The sequence below is a fragment of the Hyaena hyaena genome, unplaced genomic scaffold (assembly GCF_003009895.1).
Source record: "Hyaena hyaena isolate Hyena2069 unplaced genomic scaffold, ASM300989v1 scaffold_209, whole genome shotgun sequence".
NCBI lineage: Eukaryota > Metazoa > Chordata > Mammalia > Carnivora > Hyaenidae > Hyaena > Hyaena hyaena.
The window spans coordinates 1,598,473-1,612,467 of NW_024080844.1; the positions used below are offsets into that span (position 1 = coordinate 1,598,473).

Sequence of the window (13,995 nt, forward strand, 5' to 3'; positions counted from 1 at the left end):
CATCTTTTTAAAATGCATCAGTCCCTCTAATTCCTCAATCTACTGCATTGTTCCTAAGATTTTTCTGCAAACTCTCCCTCAAATCCTGGAAATCAGATGACCTGTCCCCTTGCTTGCTTCCCACAATTCAATAAATTATACTTTGGAATTGAAAGCAACGGTGAGTATTACGAACCACAATTCGTTCCTAATACCCTGCACATAAAACACAATCAATTAATATTTATTGAATCACAGGAATCTACCCCTAAAACCAAAAGCACACTTTACATACTGTATGTTAGCCAATTTGACAATAAATTATATTTTAAAAATAAATAAAAAGGAAAAAGGAAAACAAAACAAAAAAATAAAAAATAATAAATTTGCATCACCAAAAATATTTTTAATTGAGTATTAACTGTCCTAATTTGTTGATATGGAAGGCAAATTAAGATTTCAATAATTTGGATTTTGCAATGACTCATCTTGCAAGCCCTTTTAGTTGGTACCATAAATTAAGTAGTCATAAACAATCACAGAAATTTTAAATTTGTAAGAAAATAAACTTTTCAAATAACTCAGTCGAACTTATTTATTTCAATTGTTGCCTATACTAGGAACCAAGGAAAGGATTCATCTAAGGACACTTGTAAGACAATCCTGTGTTAGTCTAAATTGAATTCCTTTAATTTTTCTGTAACCCTATTATTCCACTAAAATAAAACTGAATTATATATTAGAAGGGTTTTATTTAAAACATCACTGATTCAGACTGATCTCTGATTCCTTGAGTATTATTTTATTTATTAAACCCAAAATATATATAAAGCACTGTAGCCAAAAATGCCAAAACCTTTTCCATCATAATCCTTCAGAAAAACCCATCCTGTGATGACTTCAACAATACTGCAAATCTGTTACAAAGAACATTCAGAACATGGTTATGACATGTTTACTTTTCAAGAGTAGTTATATGAAGATAGTGTGATTGAAAATTCCTCATCATTACAGTTTTTTAATTTTTAAAAAAATTTTAATGTTTATTTATTTTTGAAAGAGAGAGACAGGGTGGGGTGGGGGGGAGAGAGGGAGCCACAGAATTCAAAGCAGATTCCAGGCTCTGTGCTGACAGATCAGAGTCTGACATGGGGCTCAAAACCACAAGGCACAATATCATGACCTGAGCCAAAGTTGGCAGCTTAACCAACTGTGCCACCCAGGTGACTCCATCATTATATTTTTAAATACGCAGCTAATACTATCCAATTCAGTTTACATTATCTTTTAATATATTTAGCAGACAACTATTGTGTTTTGGGTTTTTTTAATTTATTTTGAGAGAGAGAGAGAGAGAGAGAGAGAATGAGCAGGAGAGGGGTAGAGAGAGAGAATCCCAAGCAGGCTCCGTACAGCCAACACAGAACCCAATGCACAACCTGATCTCAAGAAGCATGAGATCATGACCTGAGCTGAAACCAAGGACTGGGTGCTTACCCAACTGAACCACCCAGGTGCCCCTATTGTGTTTTTAAAAGGAGAGGTAAAATTTCATTATCCTCTATGGACTAGACATTGTTTTAATATCAAAACAATGAGCAGTACTAAACACATCTACTTAAAATTTTCCATGATCTCAACAGCTCTCCTGCAACATCCAATTAATTTTAAGGTAATCTTTCCTACTTAATAAAAGTTAAAATTTCACATGGAATTTTTCCTGTATCAACTAAGTAAGCCTTCATTTTTGAATCAAGGAAGAAGTGTCAGGTCATTCTACCACCAGCCATCCATAAATACATGATTCAAGAGCCTTATCACGACCAAAACTATTGCTATACAAGACATATGCTCAAGACTAGCTCTGTCTAGCTATATCATATTAGGGTTACTTAAAAATCTTATCTCAGATTTCTATATGTGAAATGAGATAGTGCTTATTCACAAAAGCTTTCAGAATGTCAAGGGCATTATAGATGTTCAAAATGCATTTTAACCATTTTCAAATTTTAACTTTCAGCGTTCTCTAATAATTTCTTAACCCTCACAGAAGAGGCACATACTTGTCTCCATTTTTCTCATGGTACACTGATTCATTTGAATACATGCCATAGTAACATTCTAAACTGGCATGCCATGGTGATCTTGCTCAGGAACATTACTTCAAATCCTAATATGTTTCTAAACAAAGATGTGTACCTTTAACTATTGCAAAAGTACTAAACACCTTACAATGACCGCAAATTGAGAATGCCAGCATCTTCCCCCTAAGTTTGTAATGTGGTAAAAGCATTAAAACACCCCTCTCATGCACATACGCCTTTATTTGTCCCTGTGATACCACTGGATGTCCTGGAGTTCAGAATGTAAAAAAGTAAATCCAAATCTAGTCTTCTAATAAATTTTAACTTTGTTCAATTATACGTGTTAAATCACATTTAGAAATAGTACTGATACATGAAATTGATGGCTGAAATAACAGAAGCCATCACAAGATCTGCTTAGTAACATGACGTTATAAATATGAGTCTTGAAAATGCACTTTTCCAGATTTATTTCTAAATTAATATACCTGGAAATCCAGTAAAGTTTTTTTTAAGATATTGTTGATGTAATACATTTAAAAACAATTGACCTGGAACAACAGAAGCAAGGAGAGAAAACTAATCCTTGAGATGTTATGTTTTCCTCAAAATCCGTTTGAACAGAAAAAAAACTGAACATCTACTTCACTGTAATTTTTAATTTCAATACAAATCACATTTTAAAAATCTAACTTATGGCAAGACGAACATTTCACAAAAACCTAGGTATACTTTATACAGAATTTATTTTCTTACAAACAAGAAACTATGTTCTATTTTAAAATTAATAACTTCCAGTGGGGAAAGGGGGTGATGGGCATGGGGGAGGGCACTTGTTGGGATGAGCACTGGGCGTTATGTGGAAACCAACTAGACAATAAAGTATTTAGGGGAAAAAATAAAATTGATAACTTCCAGCAATTCCAAAAATCAAAATTTGAATAATTCTTTCCTTGCCAAAATAATATTAGAAAAATCCAAACATTATTTAACTTAAATTATGTTTAAATATACTTAAACATTAAACAAGGATCTTTAAGAGGTTTTATTTTACCTGCTTTTTCACAAATTCTCTTAGTCTTCTCCAAATCTATCATTTACAATATCAATTTTGGCAATTTAGCATTTTTAATTCTAAAAATTCTGAAAAAGTAAACAAAATAACTGTGAAGAGGCTATTAGTTGAAAATGTATGATCTGATAATATCTATTTTAAACCTGAAACTCTCTCAGGAACATTAGTGGAGTAAATGTTTTAAAGCTGTATTTACAGCCTTAAACACGAACACCTGTGTGTGCAGGTGTGCCCTCCAGCAAGGGCACTAGTTGTCTCTTGTGTTCACTGCATTGGTCTGTACTGCATTCAAAGGCACATTTTGAATCTTAAAGAACAGGCTATATAACTTTATATTTGACTTGTTTATGGGTCTCTCAACCCAATTAATGCCACCATTTTAATTACAAAGAAAGTATGTTTGGGCACTTTTAATTGGCAACACCTTACTTACACTTGCCTACTGTGCTTAAATAGAAAACAAAATAAACTGCAAATGTCTAAATTCAAAGATACATGTGATTTCTCTTGTATAAAGTAGCATTTTGGTAAGTTTCTGAATTTTAGAAAATATTTCCATTCAATAAATTCTACCATTATGCTCTATGTTTCCTGATATTTATCACCAAGAAATTTTAGAAATGAAGAATCTCAAAAATTCATATGGTCCCATTCACTAGAGTGAAAGTGCTGGTATCACATACACCTTTCATGTTAATTATCTATCAGATATAACAGACTCCTAATGAAATTATTACTCTGATCTTTTTCACCTTCATGGAGAATCATAAATAAAAACAGAATAAAAGTTACCATTAAAAAATTATATTGAACACAGAGTAATATATAGAATCACTGATCACTACAATCTACACCTGAAACTAATGTAACACTGTACGTTAAGTATACTAGAATTAATTTTGTTAAATTATAGATATGATCTTTAAAGATGGGGAAGTGGAAAAGAAGACTCTTGTGTATCTGTGAAATGTGGTTAACGCATCAGCTAGACTCTATTTCCCTAATATAGGGTGATTCTTCTGATTTAGAGATGTGTAGGGACACCTGGGTGATTCAGTCGGTTAAGCATCCAACTTTGGTTCAGGTCATGATCTCGTGGTTTTTGAATCCAGCCCCGTGTCAGGCTCTGTGCTGACAGTTCAGAGCCTGGCGCCTGCTTTGGACTCTGTCTCCCTTTCTCTCTCCCCCTCTCCTGCTCATGCTGTCTCTCAAAAATAAAATAAAATATTTAAAAACAAATTTTAATGATGTGCAAATGCTAAAAGTGTCATCACTGGTGAATTGAAAAACCCTACAGTCACAGAGATCCTTTTGGATGCAGCAAATACTTTAAACTGACTGTGTTGAAGCAAAAGTCAAGAATATCTAATGTTACAATTTCTCTGAAAATTTTTTCTGAAATAAATATTACAGAAATCAAAAACTATAGAGGCTATCTACAAAGAAATGGAAAGACATATTCCATGCTCATGGACTAGAAGAACAAATGTTGTTCAAATGTGCATACTGCCAAAAGCAATGTATACATTTAATGCAGTCCTTATCAAAATATCAACCACATTTTTCACAGAACTAGAACAAAAAATTCTAAATTTTGTATGGAAACACAAAAGACTCTGAATATCCAAACCAATCTTGAGAAAGTAAAGCAAAGCTGGAAGCATCACAATTCCAGACTTCAAATTATATTACAAAGCTGTGGTAAACAAAAGAGTATGGTATGGGCACAAAAGTAGACACATAAATCAACAGAACAGAATAGAAAAACCCAGAAATGAACCCACAATTATGTGGTCAATTAATCTTTAACAAACCAGGAAAGAATATCGAGTGAGAAAAAGACAATCTCTTCAACAAATTGTTTTGGGAAAACTGGACAGCAACATGAAAAAGAATGAAACTGGACCAGTTTCTCATACCATACATAAAAATAAATTCAAAATGGATGAGAGACCTAAATGTGAGACCTGAAACCATAAAAATCCTAGAAAAGAATACAGGCAGTAATTTCTCTGACATTGGCCATAGCAACTTTTTTCTAGATAGGTCCCTGAGGCAACAGAAATAAAAGCAAAAATAAATTATTTAGACTACGTCAAAAAAAAAAAAAAAACTTCTACAGAGCAAAGGAACAATCGAAAAAACGAGAGGACAACCTGGAATGGAAGAAGATATTTGCAAATGACATATCTGACAAAGGTTTAGTATCCAAAAAATATAAAGGACTTATACAACAACCCGGAATACAAAATAATCCCAATTGAAATTGGGCCGATGACATTAACAGATACCTCTCCAAAGACATCCAGATGAACAACAGACACATGACAAAATGTTTTCATCATTTATCATCAGGAAAATGCAAATCAAAACTACAATGAGATGCTACATCACACCTGTCAGAATGGCTAAAATCAACAACAGAAGAAACAAAAGGTGTTGGTGAAGATGTGGAGAAAAAGTAACACTCATATACTGGTGCAGCCACTGTGGAAATCAGTCTTTGAACACTAATTCAAAGGTACACATGCACCTCTATGTTTATAGCTGCATTACTTACAATAGCCAAGATATGGAAGCAGTCCAAGTATCCATCGATTGATGAATAAAGAAGATGTGATATATACACACAATGGACTATTATTCAGCCATAAAAAAGAATGAGATCTTGTCATTTGCAATGACATGGATGGAACTATAGAGTATAATGCTAGGTGAAATAAGTCAGAAAAAGACAAATACCATATGATCTCACTCATGTGGAATTTAAGAAACAAACGAACAACCAAAGGGGAAAAATGAGAGGGAGAGAGAGACAAATCAAGAACCAGACTCTTAATTACAGAGAACAAACTGATAGTTACGGAGGGAGGGAGGGGAGGGTTGGGTTAAATAGGTGATAGGGATTAAGGAATGTACCAGTGATAAGCACTGGGTGACATATGGAATTGTTGAATCACTACATTGTACACCTGAAACTTATATAATACTATATGTTTACTAGCTAGGATTAAAATAAAAACTGAAAAAATGAAATCTATATAACCATCTTTAAAAGAAGACACTCCTGAGACATGACTGGATAATGTTACTTGCTGAGTCAACAAGCACTGTTTTGTGAAATGTCAAACTATTGTTTAAATAGTCAGCATTCTCTTTTTTTTTTTAAGTTTGTTTATTTATTTATTTATTTTTTTTTTGGAGAGAGAGAGAGAGAAGGAGTAGGGGAGAGAGAGAATCCCAAGCAGGCTCTGCACTGTCAGTGCACAGCCCAAGGTGGGGCTCAATCTCATAAACCATGAGATCATGACCTGAGCTGAAATCAAGAGACAAACACAACACACTGAGCCACCCAGGCACCCCAACATTCTTTTTTTTTCATCATTTTTTAAATAACAACAATTTTGTTTTTCTGATTACAAAGTAGATGCTCATTTCTAAAAAAAAAATTAAACAGAATATTGATAATGAAGACCCAATCCCATCACTATTAATATTTTAAAACACAACCATTTATGATATTAAACAAGGTTCTGAATATTTTAAATTATAGAGTAAAACGAACACTGGATGAAACTCACAAGAAACAATGAAAAGGGAATCTGTTTTCTTTTTCTTTTCTAGTCACTTTGTTTTCCTCGATGTCTATGTATTTGGTTGCAGAATATGCCACTTATTACATATTCTTCTTAATCCAGAAACAAAGTTTTTTTCAGGGAAAAGAGCAACTGTTGGAACATACACATCAAAATATCACATCAGCTCAATAACCTAAGCTCCTGTGCATTGTGATGGCCCCACCTGAACATGGTACACTAACCAATTCCCCACAATTTAATCTCATTTTATCACATGCTGTATCCTTTCCACATCTAATGATTAGCTTCCACAGTGGAGAGAGACAGAGAACAGTCCTTTAAGGTAACAACTTCATTTATTTCTAAATTCATAAATTAGTGCTATGTGCAGAATAAACCTGTCAGTTAATCTTTGTTTCTTCCAGGTAACCAGTACATAACAAAACACCTTAAATTCCATTTTAGTAAGTGAAGAAAATTAAAATGTAAGGACAAATGGCAAAACATTCCTGAACAATCCTTTCTTGCTATTGCCGAGCTGACAAAAGAAAAATGGCCTAGCATATTTTATGCAATAATGTACGGAGGTAAATTAATCTCAGCATCATCCCAACAATTGGTTATAACAACTTGCTGGTTATACTTAATGTCAAATGATGTCTTCATGAATAATCATTCCTGGAAAAGGAGCTTTCAGAAATTATGGAAGTTTTCTATATTTAAAAACATCTGAGTTTAAGCCAAAATCTGAGTTTAAACAGATATGAAAAAAATGCTGTTTTAGGAAACTCTTATACTCAATGGATTCATTCTGTTATAAAATGTAATCTTCTTACATTGTAATTAGTGATCTTGAAACTATGGTGCCAATGAATATGGTGGCCACAAAGATAATGAAACAGAAGCTACCACATTCTGAAAGTTTTCTCTGTGCCAAGAGCCAGGCAGAGCACATAGGCTGCATTAGCTTGTTTAGTCCTCAAATCTAGCCCAACAGGATGGTACAAGTCCCTGGGTTTTACTGAGGAGAAAAATGAGGACTTGGAACATTCAGTGTCTTACCTAGGGATAAACAGCCTCTAGAGGCCAGGACTTCAGTCCAGGTCTCATAAACTGGTACGTTATAAAGACTTCGAATACTATGTAACTAAAGAAACAGCTCCACAGATAATAGAACCTTTAGTAATAGACTATGGCATTATTGTTTCGCTGTTACTTATAACCAAATTGGATAATTACCACAGAATACAATATAATGATGAGAATAATGGTTATGCTTTCTATTCTTAAAGCATATTAATATAAAAAAGACAGGGTTGTTTCAAAATAAGTACTATTACATAAACACATATTAAAATATGTCAAAAGGAAGTTAAAGGCTTGTCTGAGAGTTGCACATAAAACATTATAATAAATGAAAAATCTAAACCTAGTAGAACTTGCCTTATAGACTCCCCTTGCTACTCCAGTGTATGAGACCTGGACTGAAATCCAGGGTCTTATACCTTCCTGTTGGACTAGAGTTGAGGACTAAACAAGCTAATGTAGCCTATGTGCTCTGCATGGCTCCTGACACACAGAAAATGTTCAGAATGTGGTAACACTTTTCTCTTCCACTCACCTTCCTCAAAAAATTTTTTTCAACAGGAATTTACAGAGATCTGAAGAAACTATTCAACAAAAACTTAACAAAAATAAATAAAGGCAATGTCATGCTATGCCCAGGGTTTCAGTTTGATTATAGGCTAAACTGGCAAGTTTGGGCTTACCACATTGCTGTTTTAATAAAAGATATTTGTAAGAGTGAGGAAAAAGATATCACAAGGTATAGAAAGGACTACAGCAAAAGATTTAGGTGAGGAAAAAAATAAAACTCAGAGAAATTTATAAGGAAAAGGTATAGACAGGTACAAAGGTTTAAAGGCTTTTGAAGAAAAACAGAAAAGCGGTGAAGCAGACTGGTTAAGTGTGTAGGCTTTGGCTCCAACCCAGCTAAATATGAATGAACCTGTGGGGAGGAACTGAGTGACCCTGTGTCAATCACCCTTCTTGAGTTTCTGGTCTCTAGGATGAGAATAATAACAGTATGTACCTGAAAGGGGTGTACTGAGGATTAAATGTTATTATATATATTATATAAATATTATATTTATATATAAAATATAATATAATATAAATATATTATATTATAATTATATAATATATATATATAACTTAACACAGTGTCGGGGTACTTGGGTGGCTCAGTCAGTTGAGTGTCCGACTTTGGCTCAGGTCATGATCTCAAGGTTTGTGAGTTCGAGCCCTGTGTCGGGCTCTGTGCTGATAGCTCAGAGCCTAGCCTGCTCTGGATTCTGTGTCTCCCTCTGTCTCTCTTCCCCTCCCCTCCTCTTCTCTCTCTCTCTCAAAAATAAACATTAAAGATTTTTTAAAAAAACAGTGTTTAAAACTTGACACATAATTGTCATTATTAATTATCATGAGGAAAAGCCAGAAGAGGAAAATGTAATAAACACAGACTCAAGCTTTCTCTACAGACTATCTATTGAGTGCTTTGGAGCTATATTTACACACCAATCTAAAGAACCAAATTCTGGTTCCCAAATAATACATATAATGTTGACTATTCTGTTTGTGACAGCCAAAAAGTTAGTAGTATTATGCTTTCTTGAAATTTATTTTCCTTTACCTGGTCTGAACTTAAAAGGCTCATTTCAAATATCCAAAATGCCACTTGCCAACAGAGGGCAAGAATTAATATAAACAACCCAAACCACAGAAACGTGAAACAATTACATTTTGACCCTAAGTGAATGGTTTTATGAAACTGAAACAAAGTCTGATTTTGATACATAGAATACTACTTTATTCTTTATTTTAAACCTTTCTTTACATGTTTAAAAATATACATGGGTTCAGAACAACCTCAATAAAATGATGACATTTCCACTAATGGACCTCTGAAGTCAAACCACTCGTGTGCAAACACACTTGGCTTCCAATTTGAAGTCATAGGCACATTTCTTAAATGCATTTCATAGAACAAAGGAATCAAAATGCTGAGAAGAAAAATACTCAGTAGTCTGATATAAACTTTAAAATATCTGTCAGGCAGGAAACTTATAATAAAAAAGTAAGATTTAGATGTTTTACCACTCACACCTGCTTCACTACTAATTCCCCAAATGCCATTTTGCTACATCTAAACCCCTGACAATTTATTATACAATTCCATGTAGCACACTAAAAAATAAGTTAATTTAATCTCTGTGTATGAAAACAGATTACAAAAAGAAATACTGACAGCTCTTACCTGTATTTAATAATTAAGTATATTGTATTCTCAGCAGTACTAAGAATGCAGCTTGGTCTAATATAAATATCTAAATAACAACTACACAAAAGTATTTTTCTCTTCCAAGTTTTTGTATATTTTTTCCAATGTTGATGAGTTAAGCAACATTGATCTATGTATTGTGCTAAGAAAACATTAGGCACAGATCATATAATATAATTTACATTTTCTTTGTTGTAAAAAAAAATAGTATATGCAAATACATATCACACAAATGATTGGTGGACGCAACACTAACTTTGTAGACCTAACACAAAAAGGTTAATATTTACTATTAAGGGGGAAAAAAGTGGGAGGGCACACTATGTGGCTTGAAGAATAATACCTCACTTCTGGGTGAATATTCTGAAATCTGCGTTAGAATTATTTGTGGATTTCCTTAAAGAAAAACAAAGCTTTATTATAGCAAAAAAAGATACCACTCGGGCACATGAGCTAATTGGAAAGGAACCAGATAAAAATGTATACAAAAGCTATTAAAAATATTTAACATGATATCTCAAACAACCTTTGTTGGAAGGAATAGATTATTTAACATTATGATTGCTTTATATAGTAAATTCTTTCATTAGCTAAGACACTTTGGGATTAAGGTACCAAAGGATGCAGCTCATGAAAAATGGAAGAAAAAAAATAGCAGGCTGTTAGAAAGGGGGTGGAAGGTGGGTACGCATAATTTTACCCAGAAGAAACAAAAATACTGTTTCTTTTTTTTTATAGCAGACAATTTGCACTGTGAATATTGTAAAAACACAAGCAAAGGGTTATGTGGCAGGTAATAAAATACAATGCTTACTATGCATCCTTCATGGAGAGACCACTTATGGGCTGCAGATTAGTACGTTTAAGAGTATACTTTGATGCAAAAAATTGTACTTTGCTACATATATAATATGTAGCATTCTTCTATAAAGGACAATTTATGTAAGTAATTTCCACAAACACAAAAAGAGTGGGAGAGACAGACAGAATGAGAGGCAAAGACAGAGGAGAGAGCTCAGAGAGGACAGAGATGCCGAGGGGCTTTGCTCGTGTCCTGTGGAAGATCTGAGATATTTTGTTCAATACTTTTTTCATCTTCAGTGCTTAATTTTGCTATTACTGTACACATATACTCACATACCATAGTTATCTCATGAGATTACCCTCCATACGTTCTTTTCTCTAGCTCCCCCTCCCCCACTACTGTGGAAAAAGAAAAGAAAAAAAGAGAAATCTTTAGTCCTTTCATCTCATAGTCAACTATTCAAGTAAATATTTCTCTAGTGGCAAACTTCCAGAAGAATCAAGAATACAATCCAAAACCCCTGTCAGATTACACTGGATTTACGTATAGTTCTCTTCAAATGGAGCAGGAATTAGCCCGTTTCCTAGGTTTGGGGTCTTGTGCTTCCTGATCCTTCACACACATACAAGATGTACACATTGTCCTGGACAGTCTTCGGAGGCCTAGCCGGAAAACACTGTTGGAAAGGCTGTATATTACACAGTTACAAAAACTATTACTTATAGCAAGCCAGGTTGTTAGGAAGGATACTGTTGGATTGTCTAAGACCCGGGAGCTTTCCAGAAGAAAGTAAATTATATAAGGGAGCCACAGCATGTAAAACACACTGGTTATCCGAAACAAAACCATGGCGTAGCGACGGTCAGGGCTGTGTCCAGTCTCCCCAGAGGCACCCACCTCATGTCTAGGAAATCGGGCCCTCCGATCATTTATCTCTTTGGTGTGCTGCCGGCAAATTTTGAAAATGTGGAAGTAAGTGAAGCAGACCACAAAGGCGGCAGGAGCATAAAGTAAACAAACAATAAAGCCAGTAAAATAGGCGCTGGTGAGCCAAGAGGTGGCACACCATTCAAAAATGTCACCGTGGTACCCTGGTTTCCCCCAGCCAAAAAAGGAAGGCAAGAAAATGAGGCAAGAGTAGATCCAGATTAAAATAATGCAAATTCTCAGGCGACAAGGAGTGACCAGTTGATTGTAGGAAAGAGGCTTGGTTATTGCAAGATAGCGATCCACACTTATGCAAGCAAGGCATGCCATAGAAACACTTTTTAGAACCGAGATGATATATCCAAAAACCTGGCAAGTCAATGACTCATGGATACCTGTGGAGTAGTGAAGAAGTGAGAGAGTAGGAACCAAGCAGCTAACTCCAACGAAAAGATCAGCATATGCCATTGTCTGAATAAAATAGCTGGTAGTGTAGTGGTGTAACAGTGGAGCACAGTGAAACACAAAGATGACCGTTAAATTCCCAGCAATGATTAGAAATGTCAGCAAGACAATAACAACGGTCTCAAAGATGCACACATCCACCGCACTGTAGTAGCCAAATCCAAGTGGGCAGGAGTGACGTTCAGACACATTCACAATGCCACTGCTCATGTTCAGGAGGCTCCATTCAGTCCACCTGGATTCATTCATGGCTTGGAATTAAGGGAACATGTAGCCTTGGCTCCAGCAAGCAGGTGCCCTGTCCAGCATGTGTTAAACTCTACACATGAATGTCTTGGGACCAGCTTTGGTAGATAGTGGCAGTGCTTCTGTCACAGCCGAGCATCCCAGAAAGTACTCAAGCCTCTTCATCAGTCTCAGTGCAGCAGTGACACGTCTCAACTTTGGGGGGAGAGAAAGGGAAATAAGCTAGAAAGGAGGTGAGAAAAGGTCACTGATTAGCTTCCTCTGATGCTCTCCCAAACAACTTTTTGACGACACAAGGCACTTCTAGAGAAAATGGATCTATTACCTTGAACTATGAAAAATCAAATCTGTAAAAAGAAAAAAACCTCAATTGCCAAGAGAAGAAAAGACTTTGTGGACTGTTTGGTCTCATCGAAAAGGTAGTTTCTTAGGGATCAACTAGAAATAATGAGGGAGGAGGGAGTCTTAAATTGGCTCAGGCTTCCTACTTCATCTATCATGAGAACTGGATTCATATTTTACAGTTTCAAATAATTAAGATCTAAGATCTAGTTGCAAATCTAAGAAAAAGTTCATTGCGGCAAAGAGTGTCTTTGGGCTCAGTTCAGGGTTTGATGCTGATAGATCAACTTTATGATCTATTTTTCACTTCTCAAAAAAGCTAAATCTCCACACACACATGCACACAAGGTTAATTCTAAACGACTCAGCTCTACTTGGGCACAAAGGAGCAGAACAGGGGTAACAGATTCCAGACTGCCCTATAACTGGAAATGAAAGCATATTTCCAGTAGGGAAGATAATATGCAATGGGTTAACACCTGACAAGACATGATAAACTGTAAAGTTTTAATTCTGCATGCAATCTTTAAAGCACTCAGATGAAAACAGTTTCAGTCCATTACAATTACTGGTGCTACATGTAATTTATACTTTTTCCTTTTCAAAAGGAAAATAAATGTTATTAATTTCAGCATCAATAATTGAAAATAACTTTCATTATCTGATATGCCACGTTCCTTCTAATGGAATAATAAATACACAGCTCCAAGTTATTTCTCACCTTTGCAACCACACCTATACCTCACATATATATGAAATTTAAACAATAGAAACTTTCCTATATAGTCTAAGTTCATTTGACTAGAAATGCTGCCATTATTTATTACTTAGGCATTTCCAGTAGGCTTCGTAGTCTGTTTCTATTCTCTTCTACTTTCATCAGAGGATTAACACATTAAATCATTACTTCGACTAAATCTTCTGAAAGTGGAAAATTACCTTGTTTGCTATACTTGCAGTTATACAGCAGCCATATGTTATGAAAATGCCTCTTCTATTTCTGTTTTCTATTTTGAACAAGTGCTCAATTAATACAGGGGTCATTAGGTAGGTTATAAGATGGACTAATTTTAAAATACCTCTAAAGCATCAAGATGAGTTTAAATCCTAGAGTTTGAAATACTGAAAGGCTTGCAGGACAGAATCCATCCAAAAGG

General features: G+C 34.8%; 2 protein-coding genes across 4 annotated transcripts in view; both read right to left on the minus strand.

Moving 5' to 3' along the window:
• The window catches only part of RABGAP1L (RAB GTPase activating protein 1 like), a 746,017-nt gene that overhangs the window by 458,302 nt on the left and 273,720 nt on the right, over positions 1-13,995 (minus strand). The window lies entirely within an intron of this gene.
• Positions 9,636-12,744, minus strand: GPR52 (G protein-coupled receptor 52). The gene has a single exon (XM_039242378.1). The coding sequence runs from the start codon at positions 12,497-12,499 to the stop codon at positions 11,414-11,416; it is 1,086 nt and encodes a 361-aa protein (XP_039098309.1). The 5' UTR covers positions 12,500-12,744; the 3' UTR covers positions 9,636-11,413.

Bases quoted from the DNA above. Each gene is read 5' to 3' on its own strand.
- GPR52 (XM_039242378.1), bottom strand. From the start codon at position 12,499: ATGAATGAATCCAGGTGGACTGAATGGAGCCTCCTGAACATGAGCAGT.